Source organism: Typha angustifolia, chromosome 2 (genome assembly GCF_048772165.1).
Source record: "Typha angustifolia cultivar Huaian chromosome 2, ASM4877216v1, whole genome shotgun sequence".
NCBI classification, from domain to species: Eukaryota; Viridiplantae; Streptophyta; class Magnoliopsida; order Poales; family Typhaceae; genus Typha; species Typha angustifolia.
This window is the reverse complement of record NC_133240.1, coordinates 6,067,673-6,091,094: the sequence shown is the minus strand read 5'-3', so window position 1 is coordinate 6,091,094 and position 23,422 is coordinate 6,067,673. Positions and strand designations below refer to the sequence as shown.

The following is a 23,422-nucleotide window of genomic DNA, read 5'->3' as shown; positions in this document are numbered from 1 at the left end:
TATCAAGAATGCAGTATACTGATTCAAACAACAATATAAATAGAATATTGTTTACCATCTTTAGAGGCACCCACAAAAGAATGGATGTTTGTGTGGTTTATTTATTTAAGGTGTTTTTTTGCTTATTTCCATTATAGGTTTATATATAGATCCGTTGAATTTTCTTAAAAAATGTGTGAAACCATTGTTAAGGGTGAAGATATGAAACCCATCCTTTTTCTCTCTTTGTTTTCTCTTTCATCTCATTCTCTCCACCATATTTTGTCTTACTTATATATTAGGATTTTTCATTTGTTTACTTTGAGTTGAAGCTACAAAAGAAAAAGACATGAAGTGTTACATATATTATTTTAGGATACTAAAAAACATTTTGAGTAACTCAGTCGAATGCGGCAAGTAAACTCACGGCACAAACAAAATTATCCAGCAAAGTAGTGTTCTTACCTACACTATGGAGTTATTTCTCCACACTATAAAAATAAAATACCAAACACTATGTGATTATTTCTCTAGATTATGATAAATAAACCCACATGGTACGTAAGAGCTATGCAGGTGTTAGTGAGGTGTGAGAATAGTATAATGCACCGGTGTTGGGGAACTTTTTTTTTTTCATGCAAGTACTGAGATAATATAGAGATATTGCGGTAGTGCGGGAAAGAATATATATTTTTATATGTAGTATGAATATAGTATGTATATAATATATATATTTATTAATAAAATAACCACAAATATAGATTTATTAAATATTAATACCTTTTTAAGTCCAATCAAGGATAATTTTAGTCATTCAGTATACTCCATTATTTTAATATTAATTTTATGTCATATTAAATATAGTTATTATTTCTTATACTACACTTATACCAGTGTATATTAGCTCTATTTCTCTAGTAAAAAATTATAATAGTTCTTTGAGAATTAGCCTTATTCCACAAAAGGAAGACAGACATCTGCGACTATAAGAAAAATTATTTTTAATTCTCTAAAAGAAAATTCATTTTTAATATCTTGGGCTGACCTAAATGATCCAAAGATATCTGCAAGTAATCAAGGTGATGATGTTTGGGAATGATGCCGAATGAGAAGCAGGTGACATGAGAAGCTAATGATTTCAAGAATAGATGTTGGTATTAGTCTCCCTTGAAACTTTATAATCATCTCATTTGCTGGAAAACAAGTTTACTGACAAGTGCACGCCAAATCTCTACTAAAACAACTGAAGAAGAGTATAAAATTGCACACTTTAAGTTCTACAACATCACAGCAATCATCTTCACATCTCACTCAATTCAAATCTCTGGGTTTTTTTTACCAATCTCCCATATATAAAGAAACTTACTACCATTCTACAATATTTTTCAAAATATAGTAATAGAGGTTTTTGTAAAGTCGCTTTCCCGTAGGCGATTTACGCAAACTTCTTCATTTGCTAACTTTTAGGTTGCATAATAAAAACTATAGTACTTTGATAAATCTAATTTGAACACAATAGTAAAATAATACAATTTATTGCTAGTGAAAGTAGGTTGGTCAATTTTCTATTTAAACAAACTACCGATAAAACTACCGATACATATCACTATCACCCTTGATCAGCCGAAATAAGATTTTAAAGCTCAATCTATGAGCAACAACTGATAGGTATTTAATATTTGCAGATGCTAAACTAAACCTCAGAAAATAGGTTCAAGCACTTAAGTTCCTTTATTCATGCAACTACTGAAGAAAAGCATCAGCACATACATAAAGATTAGGTTTACAAGTACATCAAGCAATGAAGAATATACAGTACTAGGAATAATTGTCTACTCTACAATATAAAAATGCTGTAAGATGTTGAGAAATTGGGGTCTCAACAAAGCTACACAACTGTTAGGTCTTCAGGAATAGGTTGATCGTCTGACTGGGATAGAAATCTACGGCAAGCATAGAAGACAGCTGAATGGAATCCCGATGGATTATCTATGAACACAAAATGCCCTCCCTGCATTGAAGTCATCAACCTTCAGTTGCTGTATACTAGAATATCTCTACTAGGGTACACAATATAGCACTGACACAAACGTTTGTGTGTCAGAGAGAGAGAGAGAGAGAACCTGAGGAACTCTAATGATTTCACAAGGTACTGTCATGTCCTTGCGAGCTTGCTGTGCCCCTTGATAGTTCATCCAGTCTTGGTAACCGTAGATGAAAGTCGTCGGTACCTTCCAATCAGGAGCACTGCATTCACAAACCAGGGATATCATGCAATGGGGTGATCCAATTATTAGCATATCTTATGAAACAAGCAAATATAGAATGCATCAAGTTGACTAAAGCTCTGGAGAAACCAAACAAATGTCTCTATGTATGACATTGGACTACAAATATAAATTGTTGAGTTCTTATTTGCTAGGTTGCTCAACATTATTCATGGCAGACAATGGAAGAATTCACCATGACAAGTAAGAACTTCATGGATGTATAAAACTGACTTGAGCAATAGCTTATTCTGACACCTCTCTACAACATTCTTATCTATACCACCTTCAAGTACCATTCACTTTCTCAACTCAACCTCTCTACAACATCATTATCCTACCCAATGCTTTCAGAAGAAGAAAGAAACATATATTGTTCATGATGAACGTCCAAGAGAATACATTACGTTGATTAACTAGCAACCCAAGGCAGCAAATGCAGTATCTCAATATTAGTTGAACATTACCTATTTCCCCCAAGTATGTCCCTGAGCTCCATAGAAGGTATCAGACATTCTATGCATGGTTCATAGTTTATTTATCAAGTTCTGAATGAATCAGGCTGAATGGACATTCATAGATGGGATATACACAATAACATATATGGTCTTCCTCTATACAGAATTACACATTTCCCCTACAAAACACTAACAAATAGAAGTAGCCGATATCAAATAGCTGGAAACGAGTGAACCCATGGCTGCTAGTCAGGAAGAGGTTAATATGTAGCACAACAGCCACACTTCCTTACTATGCTTTAATGCATGTAATAACAAGTTGTAACTCCTATTGTTATATCATAAAGGTACCTAGCACATAGTTTTCTTGGATTTTTCCTGTCTTTGTTGTGGGCTCAGCATGTGAATTTTCCAATTGCATCCAAATTATGAAAGGAAATTCATCTCATAAACATACAATGTTAGAGCTGATACATAAGGTGATGCGAAAAGTCCTCTTTCAATAAAGGACTAGAGGGGTTCTGCAAGTAAATATCTTTTTTGGTTGGATTACATCAATGCTCCAATGCATGAAAGGAAGACTCTGAATCCTGTACCACCAAAGAAGATTTGCTCCCTTGAACTATTATTAATTGGGCTTGGCAATCTCACAATTAGAAGGAAAAGACATAAGCTTACCAAACTGATTGATCTTAGAGGTTGATATAACATCACACAGGCTGCCTCAATGTGCTCCTGTTATTCAGAAGGCTGAACATTGTCATGTTTACTCGCAAACTACGTCCCTCAGAACCTCCAACATTATCATGACATAATCTCAGTTCTCTAAATATCTGCCTGCACTAACTTATTCTGTAAAATTTAGTTAAAAACTCACCAATGGTGAGGTCACCGAAAAGGACAGCACTCAAGCTCACAAAAGCTATCATTCTAAGCACCAATATTCAAAGCTGACAAGCCTTACCAAACATTCTCTATCTAAATGATGCTCATAAATCTCTAACTAGTGGTGTTGCATGGCAACAAGAAAAAAAATTCTCACCCACTTCCATGTCATTATCCTACTATGAAGAAAATCAAGATTTGATAAAACAATTAAAAGGAAAACTCGCTCCTTAAATCAAGTGATAGGAAATTTCTTCAGAGAAAGTGAATGGTTTGGTAGCCTTTAAACAATTGATAGTACTATATCGGATATAAATACATATTCTAAGGAAAAAGATCACTAACCTTTGTAGAAGAGGCTTCCGTGCTAATGCCCCAAACGAAAATATATACTTCAAGCATAACTCTCCACTACCCTTGGCAGCTAAAGTATGGTATACGTAATCTTCACAGACGAAACAACAAGACTTAGCTTATCAGGAAAACAAGGTAGCAATTCATGAGCAAGAATTACAGAACCCCTATATCTGAATCACCTGACAACAATGTGGATTCATCTTCTGTCAATATGTTACCAGTTGAATAAGATCCAAATCTGGCACTTGTGTATCTCCGCACCAAATTTGGACCCCAAGGACCTAACCCTCTGAGCAAAGGTCCAATAAAAATCAAGGATCATTAATGCACTCAAATACAATTGCAAAAGGAATACATACTGTAGTAGCTAAATAGCAAACTAAGTTTCACATAGGCTCGATCTAGTACAGATGAAAGTAGCAGCTCTCAAAGATATAAATTATCCATTTACACCTATATTGAACTGAACCTTGATTATTCTTGGAGAATTTGAGTTCTACAGAGTTATTACTGTTTTGGCGTCTGAGAACTTTAAAGCCTTTTGTAACTGCTCCATTATCACAAAAGATTTTATTATTGGAAAGAAAGAAACTAAGAAATGTGCAACAGATGAGTTGATTGTTATGAGATAGAAAAGTATAAGACCAGCCATATTGCCAAAGGAAAAGAGTTCATTATAATTGACACAAAAACTGCATAGTCATGTAGTTGAGAGGTCAGATAAAATTTAGCGGGCAATGTGGAAACATTCTCAATATGCTTTACAAACATAGTTCAAACTGATAAACGTGATATTTAAGTGTGCATCAGGTTCACAACGTAACAGAGGAATAACCATTGCAATGCACAAAAACCAAATATATAACAAATAAGTACAAGGTCATAAGTATTCAACAGAAAAGAACAGTAAAATTCTTGACCTGTTCATTGATAATCAGAAACTTGATCAAGCTTAAAATTTTTTGCCATACTTTATCCAGTAAATAGGATACACCTTCCTTGAAGATATCTTAATAGATTTTGACAACATTTCTCCTATATGTTAGATTAGCAAAAGAAATTTGTTTCAGCCTTGAAACATGTGCATAACATAGCACATGCAATAGAAGTTATAGAATTGCGAAACTTTTAATAGATGTGTTCTCATAATGGCTGACAGTTAATGGCTTAATGCAAATTTCAGCTCACTTATAAGAGCTGAGTAGTTTGACTTGAGGATTCATAAACCATAATGGAGATAAGTACAGGTCAAGTTCTCAGAAATTAATTTTATATTAAGCTGTTGACTTCTGATGCAGTATAATGATTCTTTTTCCAGGTATCAAAAGCATTCTTCCATCTAGATTCTCGAATTTTACAAGTAGTAGTTCATGCCTCGCCTGCTTTCACTTTTCACAACAGAAGAGGACCCTTCTTGACAATCCAAAAATCATTTCATCTCTTTACTCCATATCTATTATCCATTAATGACATTTATGCACCTTTTGCCACGTCAAGGCACAAAGATATGTAAGCTAGCATGCACTAACACCAAAATCACTGACCTCACTGATGCAAAGAATTGGGAAGACAGGTCATTAACAATTTAACATGTCAAAACCCCCATTACAAACTAGCTATACCACAAAAAGTTCTTACTATTAATACTCAATAGAAACATGCCCTTACGCAGTCAACTAACTATATGAGGTTACCAGACCTACAAGAAGTGCAAGCATTTTGCAGAGGCAAAACTATGAGAGAAGCATGTTAACCCAAAGCCACTTAAGAAAGGTGCAAGCATCTGTTTTTGAATAGCACTTAGATAGTATAAACTATAAAGTACTCAAGTCAAAAACAAACATACCAGTATACCACCAATAGCACAAAACAAACAACAATAGCAAATCCTGCAGTCCCAAATTCTATGAATCCCTTTCCTCCATTTATCTTTTATTTGGCAAGGTTATCTGTTACCTAGATTCTTACCTCTTCTTTTCAACTTTCCTTCACATTAATTTTGGTCTTCCTCTCCATATTTAGAATTTCTATACTAGAATGAAATGAAATATCCCCTTATGCCAACCTTTCCTGTATCCTTTTTTATAAGTGTTTATTGCTGTCGAAAAACAAGCAAAGCTGGATTATTGCACCAGGTCCAGTGAGCCAACTATTGTCGCCACCCTTTTTATACCCATCTTTGCTGGCTGAATCTGATCAGGTCATAACAGATTGTGTATGGTCCCTTCTTGAAGGGTTTCTTCCCATGTTCTTGTTTTTCTTCCCGCAACTAAGTTTCGACATCAAACCAATCCGGCAATCCCAACATTACAATCCCATTAAATCCCTTATTTTAAAATCCCAAACGTTAGATTTTCTGCACCTACTAACTTTCTTTTTCTGATTGCTTTCTTCTCTAAATCAACTAATATACAATTGGCAAGAGAGCTAGTTTTCTCATAATAGTTGCTCTTCTCACCATCCAACAGAATTCTCCTATCAGCTTAAATGGTATGTCATAATCATAAAGCAGACTAGCATGCTTATCCATTGCAACCATCCTTCCATTTCTATGAACAATATCTTTATCAAGTTTTTTGTTTAAACTTATAGATCCAAATAATTGATACAATCCCTTTTATAAACTTCTTATAGCAATCAAGGATGCTTCTTTGATTTGCACCACAAACCATGAGCACTGCAATACAAAACTATTCAACATCAAATTTTAACCTCTTAGGTGCATACTTCACAATTCACATAGATCAAACTGACAAACACTAATGTTAGATATACATATAAGAACCATCATTCTCTAACAATTTATGTTTTTTGGAATAGTTAGTGAGTTATTTGATATCAGAGTAAAAGTCCTGAGTTTAAATCTTGCTAGGCTCACTTTGTTGTGTAAAAATATAAAACCTCTGCCTATTTAAGTCAAGTCTATTTCTTAGGTCGAATAAAATATCTTGAGCTAAGAAATGAGGGGGAAGTATTAGAATATAAATATAAACATCTCTGTTCTCTAACAACTTAACATTTGAGAGTAATTGGTGAGTTATCAACTTCATTAAAGCCTAAGATTACATTCTTGCACAAAATAAATTTATGAATTGTTTGAGAAATTTCGAAAATCTTTCTGATTTATCAGCCTGAGAAGAAGAACAATATAAAGATGAGTTTATACTATTTCATACATCTATAAAATTCTATGATATAAACATCCATATCAAGTACCAAACATTTGGAACATTTACAAAATTCATCGTATATTGCTTCTCTTAGTAATATCTCTTTACTGGTCAAAAAACTCCACAAAAACCAAAAAAGAATAGAGAGGATCAGTTAAAGCAACTAACAAAATAAAAGTTCTATTAACAAAATAAAAGTTTTACTTCAGACCTCTATATTTCTTTTTCCATCCAAACAAAGAAAAGATCATCGGCATCAAAAGAATAGGATTGTATCCAGAACTGCAAGCATTAGTGCATTACCTAACAAGCTTTTGAGGTGTGAAATTGGATTCCCATAAATGATTTACAACGGCACCTTTCCAGGTTGCTCGAAATTTGGTTAACAACTCTGAACTGAGTTCCGTCTCAGATGAAACACCAGCAGGACCAACTAAAATCAAGTGTTGAACATGTTCAGGATGCTGCAAGAGATTATAGATGGTAAGCATGAATACAAATTGACTTGTAGAAAAGTCTTGTGCAATCAGATTACGTATACCTTTAATGCATATTTTGCTGCCACATATCCTCCGAAAGAATGTCCAAGCAAAATAAAATTGCTGAGATTTTTGGCCTTACGCCATTCCTCAAAAGAATCAATGAACCATGCCTCAGTTTCTGTGACCAAATAAACAACAACACTTTACTTTATTTATATATTTATTTATATACTTGTATAACATTTCAACCAGAGGAAATCACTTTCTAGGCACTAACATCAATCATCGACTCAGGAACAGACATCTTTAGGTTGGAATTCTTTGAATAAAATACAAATGTCCAGCAGACTGATGGGAAGAAATGACTAAAAAGTAGAAAGTATCCTTAATTCCTTATCCAATGAAGTATTCGTTTCAATTATTCTGATACTTGTATCGAATTTTCATACATATTAGATCAGTAATTATCTAAGGAATCAAAATTTTGTATCTTTGAAGATGAATAAGAATTAGCATGAATCAGAAAGATTCAATAAGAGGATATTTCATAGATTTAGTAAATCAGATTAATCACATGATGAGCAGAGTAGGTTCAAGCCAAAGATTTTGTAGTAAAATGTTAGAAAACAACCTACAACGCTATAGAAAATTCAATATGAGAATGGTCAACTAAGCAATGCAAGAGCAGAAAAACAAGAGGATGCAAATGAAACACCGAGAACAGCAAAGAATTGCAAGTCATTAAGGGGCCTAAGCCACACAGAACTTGTTTTGGGCATTACCGGGAGCCACACAGAACAAGTAGTGCTGGATCTCCATAGGAATTACCATGCCGTCATATTGCCAATGGGGTACTTGCCAGGCAGAATGGGCTGTGCTTCCCAGAACTTAAAACCTTGGAGCCATCATGGCGTCAACTATAGTATAAAGTTAAGATATCAATGTTTCTACATAATAATTTCACCTAGTCATTGAGTAATTTTCAGTGCTATTTGTTCTTCTACTACTTCACTTGCACATTAAAAGGTATACTGACTTCGAATATCTTTGACTTCCATTTCTTAGGCATCAAGACATAATCCTTAATTGTCCAATATCTTTGACTATCTCTTCCTACATTCAGTGTGGTGAAACTTGAAAACCCTTGGCAGATAAGAATGTGCAATCCTCATAACCAAATCATTGAATTCCATTGAGAACCCTCCCTTGTTAATTCCTAACCACAGCATATGAACTGAGGGATTAAGAAGTTCCTAATCAGCAGAAATTTATCTTCAAAATCACATGAATACATGATGAAAACCACACGAACCTCCTAGCATTAACTTATTATCTCCTGAACACATATTTGTTGTTCCTTCATAAGCAATTCCAGACTACAGTTTTCTTGCCTCAAATAACTGATAATAACTGATAGCAACTGAACAAGGCATAAAAGTTGTGCTACATCCATTTTTTCTTTCTAACAATTAAATAATCTTAAGTAGGAAGACTGTAAGCATGAACAAAAAATGGTGCTACTATTAGTGTACTACGCTATACAGGTATTTACATTCATAAAAATGGTGCTACTATTAGTGTACTACCGTATACAGGTATTTGCATTCATAGTTGCACTGTATCAGATGCATCAGTCTAAGCATTGCATTATTCTTGAGCAGAAATTGTTCAATTCCCTCCATATGTACGTAACCTCATCTTGAGTACAATTTACAATCTTTCAAGAAACACTGCTGCTTTCTCAGATCTTCTGTAGGTTATAGTTAAGTGTAAGCGCCATTTTTCTCCCCCTTAAATTTAAGGTCCAAGGTGATGACACTATACATTTTCCATAGAATCACAATGAGTTGCTTTTAGAAAAGATCAATGAAATAATTCTTGCATTTCATTGTTAGGCATTACATAAATCCTTTGATCAGCTGAGCAATATGGTTTATAATAGCCACATTAAACTGTAAAAATTACACAAACCATTTAGTTCAGAACGAGTCAACTTCACCAACCTTCTGTACTTTTGCAAGTGAAGTCAGGTCGACTTGATCCACCCCAACTGCAAAAAGAATAGTCAAGTAAAAGTAATATCATTAAAAGCATCTTTGAAGTATGGCAGCACAAAAGCAATCAAGTAAAAAAGAAAAGCAATTATACAAATGACAAAGATTAACAGAGGAAAGCACATCATCACTAGTCTATCAACAAGAACATCTTAGATAAGGAGAAAGACTCATCTTGACAGAGTCGCCAAGATATTGACCTGGCGAACAAATTATGTCAGAAGATGATGTTGCAACTCACCAAGCTCTAGTGCAGCATGGATGGAGACTTCAGAGAGAGGTGGTGTGTGCTCTGTGATATTCATGAGACAGTAGATGCTATCACACATATCATTATACATGATTAGACGGAGTTGTTTGATCGTAAAGATCTTCAATAATTTGTGATGTATTCTGAGTCTATCTGGTCATCAATAACTTGACTATTTTAAAGATACTTAATAGTAATTCAAGGAAACCGACTGTATTCATATTTCACCTATTTTCAAATGTGATAAATTCTCAAATCTACATAAACAAAAACAAAAATAAAGCCAGTGAAATGAAAGTTTTTCATCCATCCAGCTCTTGTCTAAATGTTATCCATCAGCATGTGGACATAGCTTTTCTTGTCATTTATATTCATCTTTGCAGCACCTAAGATGAATTAGTTTTCTTTGTCAATGCACTACTAGAGTCCAATGAATGTATAGTTGAATATGGTTCTAGATTTTCTGGTGACAGCATTCTCAAAGGTTCTCCATTATAAATTAATATTACATCAACAAAAGAACTTTTCCTCCTTAACAAACCTGCTTTAATTTCATTATGGCATACACAAGATAAGCTTTGTTCCTATCACTGACCTATCATTTTCTATAAACCAAAATTTACTGCTCAATTTTCCCGCCAAATTTTCCCATCTATCTATCTCCTACAACTCACATATCTCATTACATATTTACAAGTATACATTTGCATACTTACAACAAATGAGAATATTTAATTTAAATTTAGATGTCAAATCAAGAACAATGGAGTCAATTTTCACTTGTTATTTATACTCTAGTTCAACTTTATGTCAAATCAAAGAAAATTATCACACCACTATTCTAGATACAAGTAAACATTAGAATACTCTACTCTAGATTAGAGACAATTTTAAGGGTAAAAATCTAGAATAACTATTTTAGATTTTCCTTTAATCTCAAAGCAAACGAGACTCAAAATGAATTTTTCAGTATGAGCACAAATAACCTTTGTGACATTTATATCAGATTATGAACAATCAACAAGACAACAATGTATCATGACTTTTACATGCAAAAAGAAGGCAAGTAATGTAACTAATGGTGACCACATCGTTATGAGAATTTTACTGATGTCCAGAGAATCATGAACTCTACAACAACATTATTGCTTTTCCTGCAGAAATCCTGTGTTTCAGTTATAAAAGAATAAAAAGTAGCTGAGCAGTAAATATGCTATCAGAACATAACATAGATAAAAAGGTTATTCAAGGAATGTATCTTAGTGCTAAGAATATGTAGAACAGGTTGATAAATTCAACCCGTATTGACAGTTAAGAACAATAGTGCGCGGCATTGTTCAGATTTACACATTGACCTCTAATAATTTTCAGGTTTCATTATCCATGCCAAAAAGATTTGGTCTAATTAGCTATCAGACCTAACTTTACAGTAACCACTCTCAATAGGATAGCAATGAATATCTTGGTGGTGGTGGTAAAAGCATAAGGAAAAAATTGAACCACAATAGATAATGAAGAAAGAATCATCTTTTTATAGACAAAGTATTTAAGTCTTACTCTAGTTGATCAATGGCAATAACTCGAACATGATTTCCAAGGGCATCAAAGTTTATTCCAATTATTCCAAGTCTTACCCTAGTTGATCAATAGCAATAACTCGAAAACGACTTGCAAGGGCATCAAAGTTTCGAAAGAAGAATCCCTGAGAAGCACCATATCCATGAACCATCACAAGTGTGGGGGAGTTTTCCTTGCTATCAAACGTCACTGTATTGATGAATCTTGGCTGATCACTAGAAGACCTGAACCATCTAATCTTTGACCCAGGTGGCCCAGAGCCAATGTTGACCTGTTCTTGAACATATCCTGTTCTGAAATAGCAAAATATAATAATAATAAATATGTATTAAATAATAAGGACCTCTTTGATAACGGAGATAAGCCTATATACAACTTGACCCTCGCAAACATGCATTTGCAGGAACCTCATGACTTTCGACAACTGTTTATTTGTTATGATTATTCTATTGATTGTAAACCACAAGGGCTCAAGCCTTGAATAAAGACCTTAAGGTAAGGGCTACAACATCATGGAAAGGTGGATATCCACATATACACGTAGCACATAAGTCCAAGAAAAACCAAAATGAAGACAGCATCACAAGATCAAGGGAGAAAGAAATTTGCATGCAATCATTTAATGTTCAACTACAGCCCTATGTCAGTTTCATGGACCTACGAGAATAGATCCTCTCTGTAACATATGCAACCCTGCAAGCCCATAACCCCACACCAGAAAGGAAAAATAAAACAAAATCCCACAAAAGAAGAATCTCCCAATTAAAAATGTTTCCAATGGATACAATGAAGGAAAACGGACAGAAGCGTTCCTAGCAAATGATTTTTGTGCTGTTTTGCCACCTAAAGTAAGAAAAAATGTCCATTCACCTGTGATTAATACCAATATGATTGACAAGAGATGTCAAGTCCTAATTAATAATGAAATAATAAATTATAAATCCTACTACATCTTCATGGAATATTTGCAACCTGTGGAAGAATCATGTATTCATGTCTATGCTAGATCATCCACACCTACAGCTTCAAATAACCAAGTTCAAATCATCTATCAAAGCTTGTATGATGTTGATTGAAGACTTTAACAACTATTTGATAGTTAATACCTCAATTTGAGAGGAAAAACGAGAATTCTTGTCAGTTTTGCATATCTAGAAGTGTGTTATTGCTGATAGGCATGATTATGAATATATGAGCAACATAGATGAGTAAAATACTAATTTTACAAAATGGTTCGAATTATATTTTCCCGATTATAGGCAGATTAACCCAAAACCAATCATACCGCAACTGTACCAATTACAAGAAAATCAAATTTTTAAAAGAACATGGGCAATCGAGTTTCGGCTAATTAATCCAAAATTGGACCCAAAATAGATCGCTTCTTTATATCACCTGACGAGGGAGAGGAGGCGCTTCTCGGCGGCGATGATGCGGTCGGTGGAGGTGGGGATCCACCGGAGAACCGACGGCCACGCCCACCTCGACGAGGACGACGCAGAAGGCGACTCCGCGGCGACTCGTCCGATCTCCTCGGCCATTCTCGCTACTCCAGCCCGGCTCATCAATGCGGGAGAGACGTCTAACATGGGCCTCCTCGCCGAAGCCTTTAATAGGGCTTCCCGCGAGGAGAAAGTGGTCAGAACCCGGCTCCCAACCGACTAAAGAAGCAACAGTTAAAAGAGACCCAAAGAATAGACTCCGAAAGCACAACCAATGCAATCGCCCCACGTCAGCAAGAGTGGAATCGTTCTCCGTTGGGCCGAGAAAAATATTTTGGCCCATAGAGGTGTGAGTGGTCGTAGATGGACTTACTGCATGGATTGGCAGCGTCACTAATGACGTGGCAAGAGCTGCTCGGAACTTTGGAAGGCTGGAAATTAACCCAATTTTGCTTGTAAAACAAGACAGCAGTTGGATCCTTTTACAAATAGTTGACTGGGTTTTAGGAGCCTACTAAGATTGAAAACAGGACAATATTGGATCTTTGACTAAAATGTTTTGAGTCCTATATGGTGTCGATATTGTTACATACTTTTAAGAATTTTATAAATCATACTTTATATTTTATCTATTTTATAATTTACATATATTTTAAGGTTTTTATAATCTGATCCTTACTTTTCTTATAATTCTCATTTAACACCCTCCGTTAATTTAAATAATACCAACAAAGGAATATTTCGTTATAATATATTCTTCGGAATAGGGAGGGAAAAAAAATAGTTACGAAGATATTTTCGTAATTTGATCGATATCTATTAGTCAAAATAACGTCTGGGTATGATACGAGAATTTAGAGAAAAATGAGGGATCGGATTATAAAATCATCAAAGACAAAACGACTATCACAAAAATTGTAAAATACTCTACATTTTTATGTAATAAAGTCTTTAGTAAATTTTAGAATTTAAAACACTCAAAAGGTGTAGGGCAAATATAATCGGTCTTAAGTAAATTTTAAAAACTTAAAACACTCAAACGGAATAGGTGAAAATTCTTATCATCATACTAGTTCTTTTTATTTTCTGTTTGAATGTCTATGAGCTTATTGATTGAACCAAAACACACCCTCTTGATAATATTAACTGGACAAAGGGTTCACACTACCATAATTTTATTCTTATTATTAGAAAGAATAATTCTATTAACACACCATGCAACTCTTACTATGATATAGTATGATTTAATAACTGAGTTATAATGATTAACTGTAAGTCTTTTTACCTAAAATGATGGTAGTACGAGTACCTAAAATAATTTTATTCTCATCATTAGAAAAAATAATTCTATTAACACAGCATGTAATCTCTTACCGTGAGATAGTATGACTCAATCACTCAGTTGTAATGGTTAACTGTAAGTCTTTTTACCTACAATGATGATAGTACGAGTACTCATAGTTTATTTACTATTCAGTAGGTCAAATTATGCACAGAAAAGTAGAAGACGAGACAAATAAATCAAAGATTAAAAGTTCCATGGAACATGTAAATTGAGCACTTTAATAAAATAGAGAAATTTATCAAAAAAATCATATATTTTTCTTTTGTTGGATTTTGTATTTGATAATTTGTATACAAAATTTACTTATGTGTTTATATTTTTATGTATGAGTAGGATGTAAGAAATCAAGGAATTTATACATGCCACTTACACAGTCGCATGCAACTTATTCGGGGCTAGCACCCAAGTTATTTTATGTAAATACCTTTAAATACTTTTAGAACATTTCTAACAATACAAGAGTATTTCAAAAACATTTGAATAGTTCTAGAACGAGTATACTACTAAGTGAGCATTCTATAAATGTTTGAATGCTTGATAAATTTTGAAAACTTTTGAAATTATATTTGAAAAGATTTGAAGGCGATTTGAAGTTTCTAGCTAGTCTGGCTGAAAGAGATTTTTATCACCCATACTAAGAAAGGCTATTTTGTAAAAGAGGTTTTGAAGATCTCTTTCACATCGGAACCTAAAAATTTTATTGAAATTGAGAAAAAATTATTTTTGTCCAAGATCTTATATTACCAATTAAATACAATGTGAAGATTTTGAAGGTTCTACAAATGTTCATCTACATAGCGTCTTGAGAAAATACTAAGATATGGACTTATTGACTGCTAGGTTCTAGCAGAGTCGAATACTAAGATATGGACTTATTGACTTCTAGATTCTAACAAAGGCAAGAGTAATTTCAAACATTAACCATTAGTGTTGATTGATCAGGATTAGATGAGGTAGGTTTTGAAGGTTCTACAAATGTTCATCTACATCAGCGTCTTGAGAAAATACTAAGATATGGACTTATTGACTTCTAGGTTCTAGTAGAGGCAAGAGTAATTTCAAACATCAACCATTAGTGTCGATTGATCAGGATTAGATAAAGCAAAGCTTAGTGACAGCGAGCTCGAGACGAAGCTTGGTGAGATTCGTTATAAGTATATCTTGTATCTATATTTAATAGTACATTAATTTTAATTCGTGGGGAAACTAAACACCATGAAAATATTCTGTTAATTAGAGATATTTTATATCTAAATGACTAAAATGCCTTTGGTATATGTTAGGTTTAGTTTAGTTAGGTTGAATTGAGTTAGTATAAATTGAGTAAGTATAATTTAGCTGAGTATATTTTTATTATCTCTTAATATAATTTACTAAATTAGATGTTTGATTAAGTTTAATTTCTTTAAAGAGAGGGTGCCATTGGACTATCTTTCGATTCGATATAAAAATTAAGAAAAAAAAGATATTTTATTTTTTCTAAAATTAAAATAAATATCTTTTGATTTGGCATAAAATATTTTGATGAGATAAATATAATTGTTTAAAAATTAAATTGATAATTTGGATTAGTACAGTGAAAAATATAAGGTGTTATTCTGAAAAGATAGGTTGCATTCTAGAATAAAAAGGTAATAATTTCCCAAATGAACGGGAGCTGACTGCTGAGTCAATTCATCAAACATCTGGGGCCCAGCCCAGATCCGATTAAATCCGTAATGGTCCCTCTAATTTATGAAGCACAATAAAATGGCATCAAACAAACGGAGGCGACGATCCTGCCTGCCTCCTGTACACATCTCCATCACTTAATCAAGTAGGAATCTAAACATATCACTTAATTAAGTAGGATTCTAAACATATTACCCGTTATTAGTAAACAAAAGGAAAAAAAAAACGAAACCGCGAAGCACTCCGACAGAGACGACGAACAAGTGGTGAAGTTACCTTCCTCACACGCTGAGGCACCTCATGAACTCCCACTCCTCTTCCTCATAGCCACACCCTTCTCCTCCTCCTTCCTCCACGCCGTTAGAGGAGACCTCCGAGATGAGGTACGGCATGGAGCGAAAGGCGCTGGCGATGGCGGCGATAGCAGCAACAGCGACATTGGGGGCGTTGTACTCCCCGGTGCGCCGCTTGAGCGTGTCGAACATGAGCTCGGGCTCGTGCTGCATCGCTCGCAGGACGTCAGCGCACGCCGGCCCCGGCACCGCCCGCGTCACCGCGAAGCAGTGCGGCCCGTCGCTCTGCGATACGCGCACGACGCTCGGACCACCGAATAGATTGTGCAGCCCTCCGAGCGCCTCCTGGTAAGCCCCACCCAAGAACATTCCCAAATAGTAGCCGCCGCCACCATTGCCGCAGCCGAGCTCGTGCAATGGGAGGCTCGACCTCCCTCCGATAAACTTATCTACCTTCCCGTCGCTATCGCAGGTGAGGTCGGATAACACCGAGTTAACCGTCGGCTGCTGGTCGAGGCGGTGGATCGGCATGATGGGAAAGAGCTGCCCGATCGCCCAGAAGTCTGGGATCGAGGTGAAGAGAGAGAGATTTACGTGGTAAGTTCGAACCGGCTCGTCGGCGCCGATCTCCCGGGCGACGAGATCGCATAGCCCATCTACGGCGGCGAGGTGTTCGAGACCGAGTACGCCTTCCTTGAACTGGTCGACGCACCGCCGCTTCAGCTGTTCGGCGTAGACCACGCAGGTCTCGAATTCGCCGACAACGGCAGCCGCCAAAAGATTGCGGTAGTCGGCGCAGGCGTCATCGGCTAGTTCGTTGAGGTAGTACCTGAGGTTCGGTTCCGGCTCGACGACGGCGTGGGAGGTGGAGGATATGGCCTCGAAGACGAGAACAGAGTGGTGGGAGACGAGAGCTCGGCCGCTCTCGCTGCAGAGTATTGGGTGCTTCACTCCCTTCTGGTCGCACGCAAGCTGCACGGCGCGGACGACGGCGTCGGCGTAGTCGCCGAGGCCGTAGCCGACAGACATGTCGGAGCAGGTGGAGTGGGAGCCGTCGTAGTCGATGCCGAGCCCGCCGCCAACGTCGATCACGCGCATTGCGGCGCCCAGCCGAGCGAGCTCGCAATAAACACGCGCAGCCTCGCCAACGCCATCAGCGAGCAGCGACGTCGACGGGATCTGCGAGCCGATATGGAAGTGGAGGAGCTGAAGGCAGTCGAGCATCTCGAGCCGCCTCAATTTCGCGGCGACCGACAAGATCTGGGTCGTGGTGAGCCCGAACTTTCCCTTCTCGCCTGATGTGGATCCGAAATGGCCCGAGTGCTTGGTCCGGAGCTTGGCGCGCAATCCGATGACTGGACGAATTTCGAGCCTTTTCGCAGCTTCTACGACGATGTCGAGCTCCTCCTCTTGCTCGAGGACGATGACGACGTTGAGGCCCATCGCCCGCGCCATGAGGGCGAGCGACACGTACTCCGCGTCCTTGTAGCCGTTGCATACGAGGAACGCATCGGGGCTCCCACGTGCGAGGCAGCTCATCGCGAGGAGGAGCTCGGGCTTGGACCCGGCCTCGAGGCCGAACCGGAAGGGGAAGCCGAATTCCACCACGTCCTCCACGATGAAACGGTCCTGATTGCATTTAACCGGGTAGACACCCTGGTAGTGCGACCCGTAGCCGTTGGATCGTATCGCGGCGTCGAAGGCGGCTTGGAGGGATTCGAGCCGGTTCTTGAGGACGTCCGGGAACCGGACGATTAACGGGAGCTGTAGACCGAGACCGCCGGATATCTTGGGATCGGAGGATTTCTTTACGACCTTCATAAGATCGATCTCTTGGTGAGGACGGGTTGCGGCGCCATGAGGCCGGACGGCGACGTTTCCGGCGGAGTTGACGGAGAAGTAGGGGGCGCCCCAGCCTTCTATCTTGTAGAGCGCGGCGGAGAGGTCGGTGGACCAGGGGGTAAGGAGCAGGCTGCGGTGGTCTACGGCGGCGCCGCCGTTCGCCGGCATCGGAGAGCTGCCGGGAAATGGTCCCGGCGCAGGAAGAGAGCCATCCCAGGAAAAGCCGTAGCCAGGACGGGGGAGGACCGCAGCATCCACGCACGCCATGGCCGGCATCTCTTCCCGATCGCAAAAGAATCAAAGAGAGAAAAAAAAAAGCGGTGGTTCGATTGGGTCTAGAAGAAGGGGGCTTTAAAAGCCGCCGAGGCCGGAGCCCCGGCTACCCCCCCAAAAGAAGCAAGAAGAAGCTAGAGACGAGGAGGGAAACCCTAGATCGCCGTCAAAAGCCTCCGATATCCCCACGCCGGGAATTCAGAAGAAGTTGGGATCGAAGAGATCGATCCAAAAATGGCAAGGAGAGAGAGAGAGAGGTAGAAGGCAAGGAGCGAAAGAGACAGAGAGAGAGAGAGATCTAAGAGATGACGGAACTCTTAACGGAGGAGATCGTATAGAAAAAGAAGACTGGGCGAGAATTGCATGAGAGGCGAGGTGCGTTTATATAGCGGAAAACCCCGGAAAAAAAAAGAAAAAAGAAAAGTAGCCGTTACTGAACCAGAGAAACTTTGAAAAGTTCTCCAATTTCTCGTTGGGAATATATCGAGGAGATTCGCTTCTCCGCGTCGAGTTGCCGCGTGGCTTTTTGGTTGGGCCCAGCGCCTCACCATCGCGGGACAAGTCCCGAGAACTTGTTACTCTCGTCTCCTCTCTAGAAATTACTTGGCGTCTAATATTACTAATCTCGTCCGAAATATCGCGATCTGTTTGGGAATTATTTGATATTAGAAGACGGCCGTGAGGTCCGGAAAATATCGAGACCTTATCTACGGGAGAAAACGTTCAAAGGACGTAATTAAGGGCAGTCCAGATTTTGACACGTGGACTTTGCTGCGGATTCTGTTTCCTCCCGGTGGGATGAATCCGAGGGGGAAACGGAATAGGCCTCGAAGTAATCCCCGTGGCGCACTCTAGACTTTGGAGACCGGCGCCTAATCCTTTTCATCTTTCGCAAATCACCGCCTCTAGTTTCTCCTTATTGCGTAAACATCCCCATAGTCATATTTTTTTTTTATCTCAAACCCTCTGTTAGTTATTTCTCTTCTTAACTAAAAATTATAAAAAAAAATCTATGGCATCTTTAAAACCTTTAGCAGTTCGAATAAAAATCAATTTACCCTCCTAAATCAATTTAACAAAAGTAAAATTATTCAAGATACTTTGTCATCTTTGTTAAAAATAATTTATTATTGAGATCTAAATCAAAATTCAAAGAAACTTAATATAAGATAAAGTCCTTGTGTAAGTCATTTTCGCCTCAAGAGTTAAAATATGTTTAGCCCAAAACGTTCTTATTTTCTCTCTACTCCATAATGCAGCTAAATATTATATCTCAAAAGTTTTCATAAACTACTACAAATACTATTTGAAAGCAAAAAATGAAAATAAAAAGAAAACAAATAATAATAACAGTAGGGCCAATTACTATTTTTTTGGTTACAAATTTATGATAAAATGAGGGAACAACATGCAAAAATGACAAAACGAGGGTGTGTATGGCAATAAGTAAAACCATAGGTGGCGATATGCAGAAAGACACAAAACTGTGGAAATTGAGAGCAGGAGTGGGACCCAATCGGGAAGGCCGCGGCGGACGGGTCCCACAACAGTGGACACGTCTCGTGGCTTTCTCTTTCTCCCGCCGCGGCAAGGGGGGGGGGGAGGTGCACGTAGGGAGGGTGCAAGTGGGCTGGGTGAGTATTAGGGGAGTTTTAATTTATTACCTACTCAAAAATAGCCATCCTCTTCCTTTAATTATGAGAAGTAGGTGAAAATTTGAAAAAAAAAAGAAAAAAATTGATTTGTATTTGTTCAAATTTAAATTGAGTATTTTCTCTAGTTTATTCAATTAATAGATAAATATAAAATAAGGAACAATAATCTCATAAGACAGTGACGAGTTCAACGTTTTGTAGAGTAAAGTGCTAAATAAGTTACGTAAAATATATTTTCTAAGTTCAACGTCTTTTTTTTATAGAGTTGGAGGACCGCTTTAGCACTTTAGTCAAAAGCTTGGGATTAGCGTGTGAAAAGAATATCCAGAGATGATCTCGGCCGTTTAAACGGTACATCTGTGGAGTATCCATGGCGACGTACATGGAAAAGGAAGTAAAAGGGGGAGGTCATTTGGCTACAGCCCAGAAGAAGGATGTTGATTGTTTGAATATTATGTGGGGAAGTTGGACACCCAACATAAACTATCCTCTGGTAATTAACCTGATTTATAATAGGAAAGTAGTCTTATGCCTTAATTACTGAGGTATTAAGACAAGTATTATGTACCATCTAGAAAGAATATGTTGGATTGCAGTCCGCTTGACTTGAGCTAAGCGGAGTTTTTATTTTAGCTCGATTTGAATTTTGAGTCGAGTCTTAGCTAGAGTTGGCTTAATTAGTCTCGACTCAAATATAATATTAATTAATATTATATATATTTAATAATTTTTAGCTTAGGTTAGCTCTTAGCTTGTTCTAAGATGTGGCTTTGACCTTGATCTAACTCGGCTTGAATAATATGCTTTGTTTAGTCTGACTTAAAAATAACATTATTTCAAGCTTGAGTTTGGTTCATGCTCAATTTGAGTTTGGTTAAAAATAGGTTCAAATTTGGCGCGATTTAAGTTAAGCCGAGCTTATATTCTAAGCTAGGCTCAAAATAAATTTTTGACTAAGTCTGAACCGAAGCTGACTTGCTCAGTCAGCTCGTTTACACCTTAGTAGATTGTAACTTTCATAAGAAGGATTGAAACATAGTTACTCCTTCTTGGTTAAAAACTTAAAAGCTATTAGAAAACATTAATTTTTATCTTTTATGTTCCAACTATATAAAGTTTTAAGTTTAATTGTTTTATATTATTGACAATCTTTCCATGTCCAATCTCGAAAAATCTATACGGTGTAAAGCGAGCAGAGATGGCTTAATTTTTCAATTTTTTTTTATAAAATATATATTAATTAATTTAGTTTGAGCTATAAAATTAATTTAGAAATATATCATATTAAAATCAAAAGAAATTTGTATATAACACCCTACTTTTTAATAAAATTATGATTTACGCTCTATATTTTTATTATTTATAAATCAAGTCATATAATTTAGCGAATATATACAGAAAATACTTTGGGTTAGATTTGCACTAATATCATGAGAATATTTCATTAAGTCGAGATATTTTATTTTTAAAATGACTAAAGTGCCCTTATTTCTAAAATAACTAAAATGCCCTTAAGGGTATTTTCATAATTTTTTTAATATAGTTAACTTAACCTAGAAATTCGGTTAAGTTTAACTAACAAATTTAACAGCAGAATATTTTCTGACATATTCACTAAATTATAGGCCTCAATTTATAAATAGTAAACCATAATTTCATTAAAAGAATAAATTTCCCTAAAATTAAAATATATTAAGCTCTGAGCCAAGCTTGAGCAAACTCGGCTCAAATAACTTTCTGAACCAAAAAATACCTAGCTCGATTTAGCTCAGTATATATTTCAAGCTGAGCTCGAGCTAAATTCTAAATGAGCGGGGCTCACAAGTCTTTGGGGGTAGGTTTTTCTTTTGACAATACACCAACCAATTCAATCACAGATGATTTACCTAATTAAGAGAAAAGGTTATCAAGACTTCCAATCACATACAAAAGTCTTTTAAGGGTTTACATTTATCACAAGAATCAATTAAGATTCGAGTGAGGGTTCTCTGACATTCGACAAGAGAGAAGAAATTTGGCCAAGTTCACGTAAGCAGCACTGTTTGATGGTTGAAATTCTTGTCATGCCACTTTGTTCTCCAAGCACAAACATCACATGTATGCATTATGCCTGGAACATGCTCCACGCCTAATCACTAGAAATGAATGCTACTTCAAGGTCAAGCAACATATCTACCTACAATTTAAAGAGAAAATATATTTATGTATATAATTTACATCCATAGTTTATACTTCTATTTGCGTATGTAATTATTCAACAGATATCAATTTTAATATAACAAAATCGATTTTTTTTTTGTTTTACATTGATTAATTAGTAAAACTACAATTCATTTTTATTATTATATACATTACAAAAATTCTAAAATGTAACTTTGAAATATGGTGTTACTAGGAGAGGGTAAAATTGTATCTTCCCTATAAAAGCCAATTTGGAGTAGAGAAAGATCCTATGCAATCAAGTTTTTGAGAATTTTTATAAGTTTTTTTGTTAATTTATGAAAGAAGTGAAAACTTAACAGTGTTCTAGTAAAGTCCATGCCGTTGAAAGTCTGAACAAAATCTCATTGAAGGAATTTCTTGCACCTTTAAGTTGGAATAATTTGCAAGATAATTTAACTTTGTAATTAATCACATTAGAAAACATAGATTGTAACACATTTGTCTTCTTAATAAACATTTAATTAAATATTAAATGCCATGGTTACATAGATGTGTAGCCAGAAAAGGTAGTAAGTTAGGGGGTAATAAGCATCCGAAGTATAATCTGGTAGATGTGAGTAATATAGTAAGAGAAGTAATTTTGAATGAGGTGTAGAATATTTGAGATGATCAAGTCTATGCTCCATGTCGACTGAAGATCACCCACTTATCATGTTAGAGAGGATAAGGGAATAAGTCTCAATCCACACATGTTGAGCTACTAGCCTTCGCATATCTTTAAGCGTGACTAACACATCCGTGGGTTCTAAGCTAGAATCAAGCCAAAGGTAGTAATTCTAGTTCCTATAAGGAGAGGATTCCCATTAGATGCCCTAACCATAAAATTGATTCCACTTATCTCACTAGGTCCTTTAACCAACTCGTCCTTGTCGACATTAACCCACCCAAGGGGAATGGGGTCCAATGACCCGTGAAATTGAGTGTAGTGCGTTTTGTAGTTTTTTTAGACTTTTGATCATAATATTCAATAGCAAGGCAAAGAGTTTGATCACATAGTTTAGCAACTAATTCTTTTTTATTATTAAATCAGACAATATTTCTATGTTTCCAAATAGACCAATGAACAGCAACAATAATAACTAGCAAGATCCTTAATATCATCACCCAAGAGCCCACCATCAACAAAAATCCAATCGCCACTATCCTAAGAGTGCAAATCAGAGAACATAATACCAAATTTGTTCTCAACAAAAAATCA

The 23,422-nt window shown here is 36.6% G+C and overlaps 2 protein-coding genes across 2 annotated transcripts; both read right to left on the bottom strand.

The window, feature by feature from the left end:
• Positions 1-1,687: 1,687 nt before the first annotated feature.
• On the bottom strand, positions 1,688-13,125 carry LOC140769684 (probable 1-acylglycerol-3-phosphate O-acyltransferase). Its single transcript, XM_073110500.1, has 9 exons — positions 12,876-13,125; positions 11,537-11,773; positions 9,602-9,648; positions 7,658-7,776; positions 7,420-7,580; positions 4,126-4,235; positions 3,935-4,034; positions 2,103-2,226; positions 1,688-1,990 (listed from the first exon to the last, which is right to left on the bottom strand). Exons 1-9 carry the CDS (start codon positions 13,067-13,069, stop codon positions 1,868-1,870), a joined length of 1,215 nt encoding a protein of 404 aa, XP_072966601.1. The 5' UTR covers positions 13,070-13,125; the 3' UTR covers positions 1,688-1,867.
• Positions 13,126-15,940: 2,815 nt separating this feature from the next.
• Positions 15,941-18,713, bottom strand: LOC140769409 (arginine decarboxylase-like). The gene has a single exon (XM_073110124.1). The coding sequence runs from the start codon at positions 18,347-18,349 to the stop codon at positions 16,220-16,222; it is 2,130 nt and encodes a 709-aa protein (XP_072966225.1). The 5' UTR covers positions 18,350-18,713; the 3' UTR covers positions 15,941-16,219.
• Between the last annotated feature and the right edge of the window lie 4,709 nt (positions 18,714-23,422).

Excerpts from the sequence above, each read along its gene's own strand:
- LOC140769684 (XM_073110500.1), bottom strand. The coding sequence starts at position 13,069 with ATGTTAGACGTCTCTCCCGCATTGATGAGCCGGGCTGGAGTAGCGAGA. Across the intron at positions 4,236-7,419 it reads ACACCTCAAAAGCTTGTTAG|AGGGTTAGGTCCTTGGGGTC; the intron begins GTAATGCACTAA and ends ACCTTTGCTCAG. Across the intron at positions 4,035-4,125 it reads TGAATCCACATTGTTGTCAG|ATTACGTATACCATACTTTA; the intron begins GTGATTCAGATA and ends TCGTCTGTGAAG.
- LOC140769409 (XM_073110124.1), bottom strand. The coding sequence starts at position 18,349 with ATGCCGGCCATGGCGTGCGTGGATGCTGCGGTCCTCCCCCGTCCTGGC.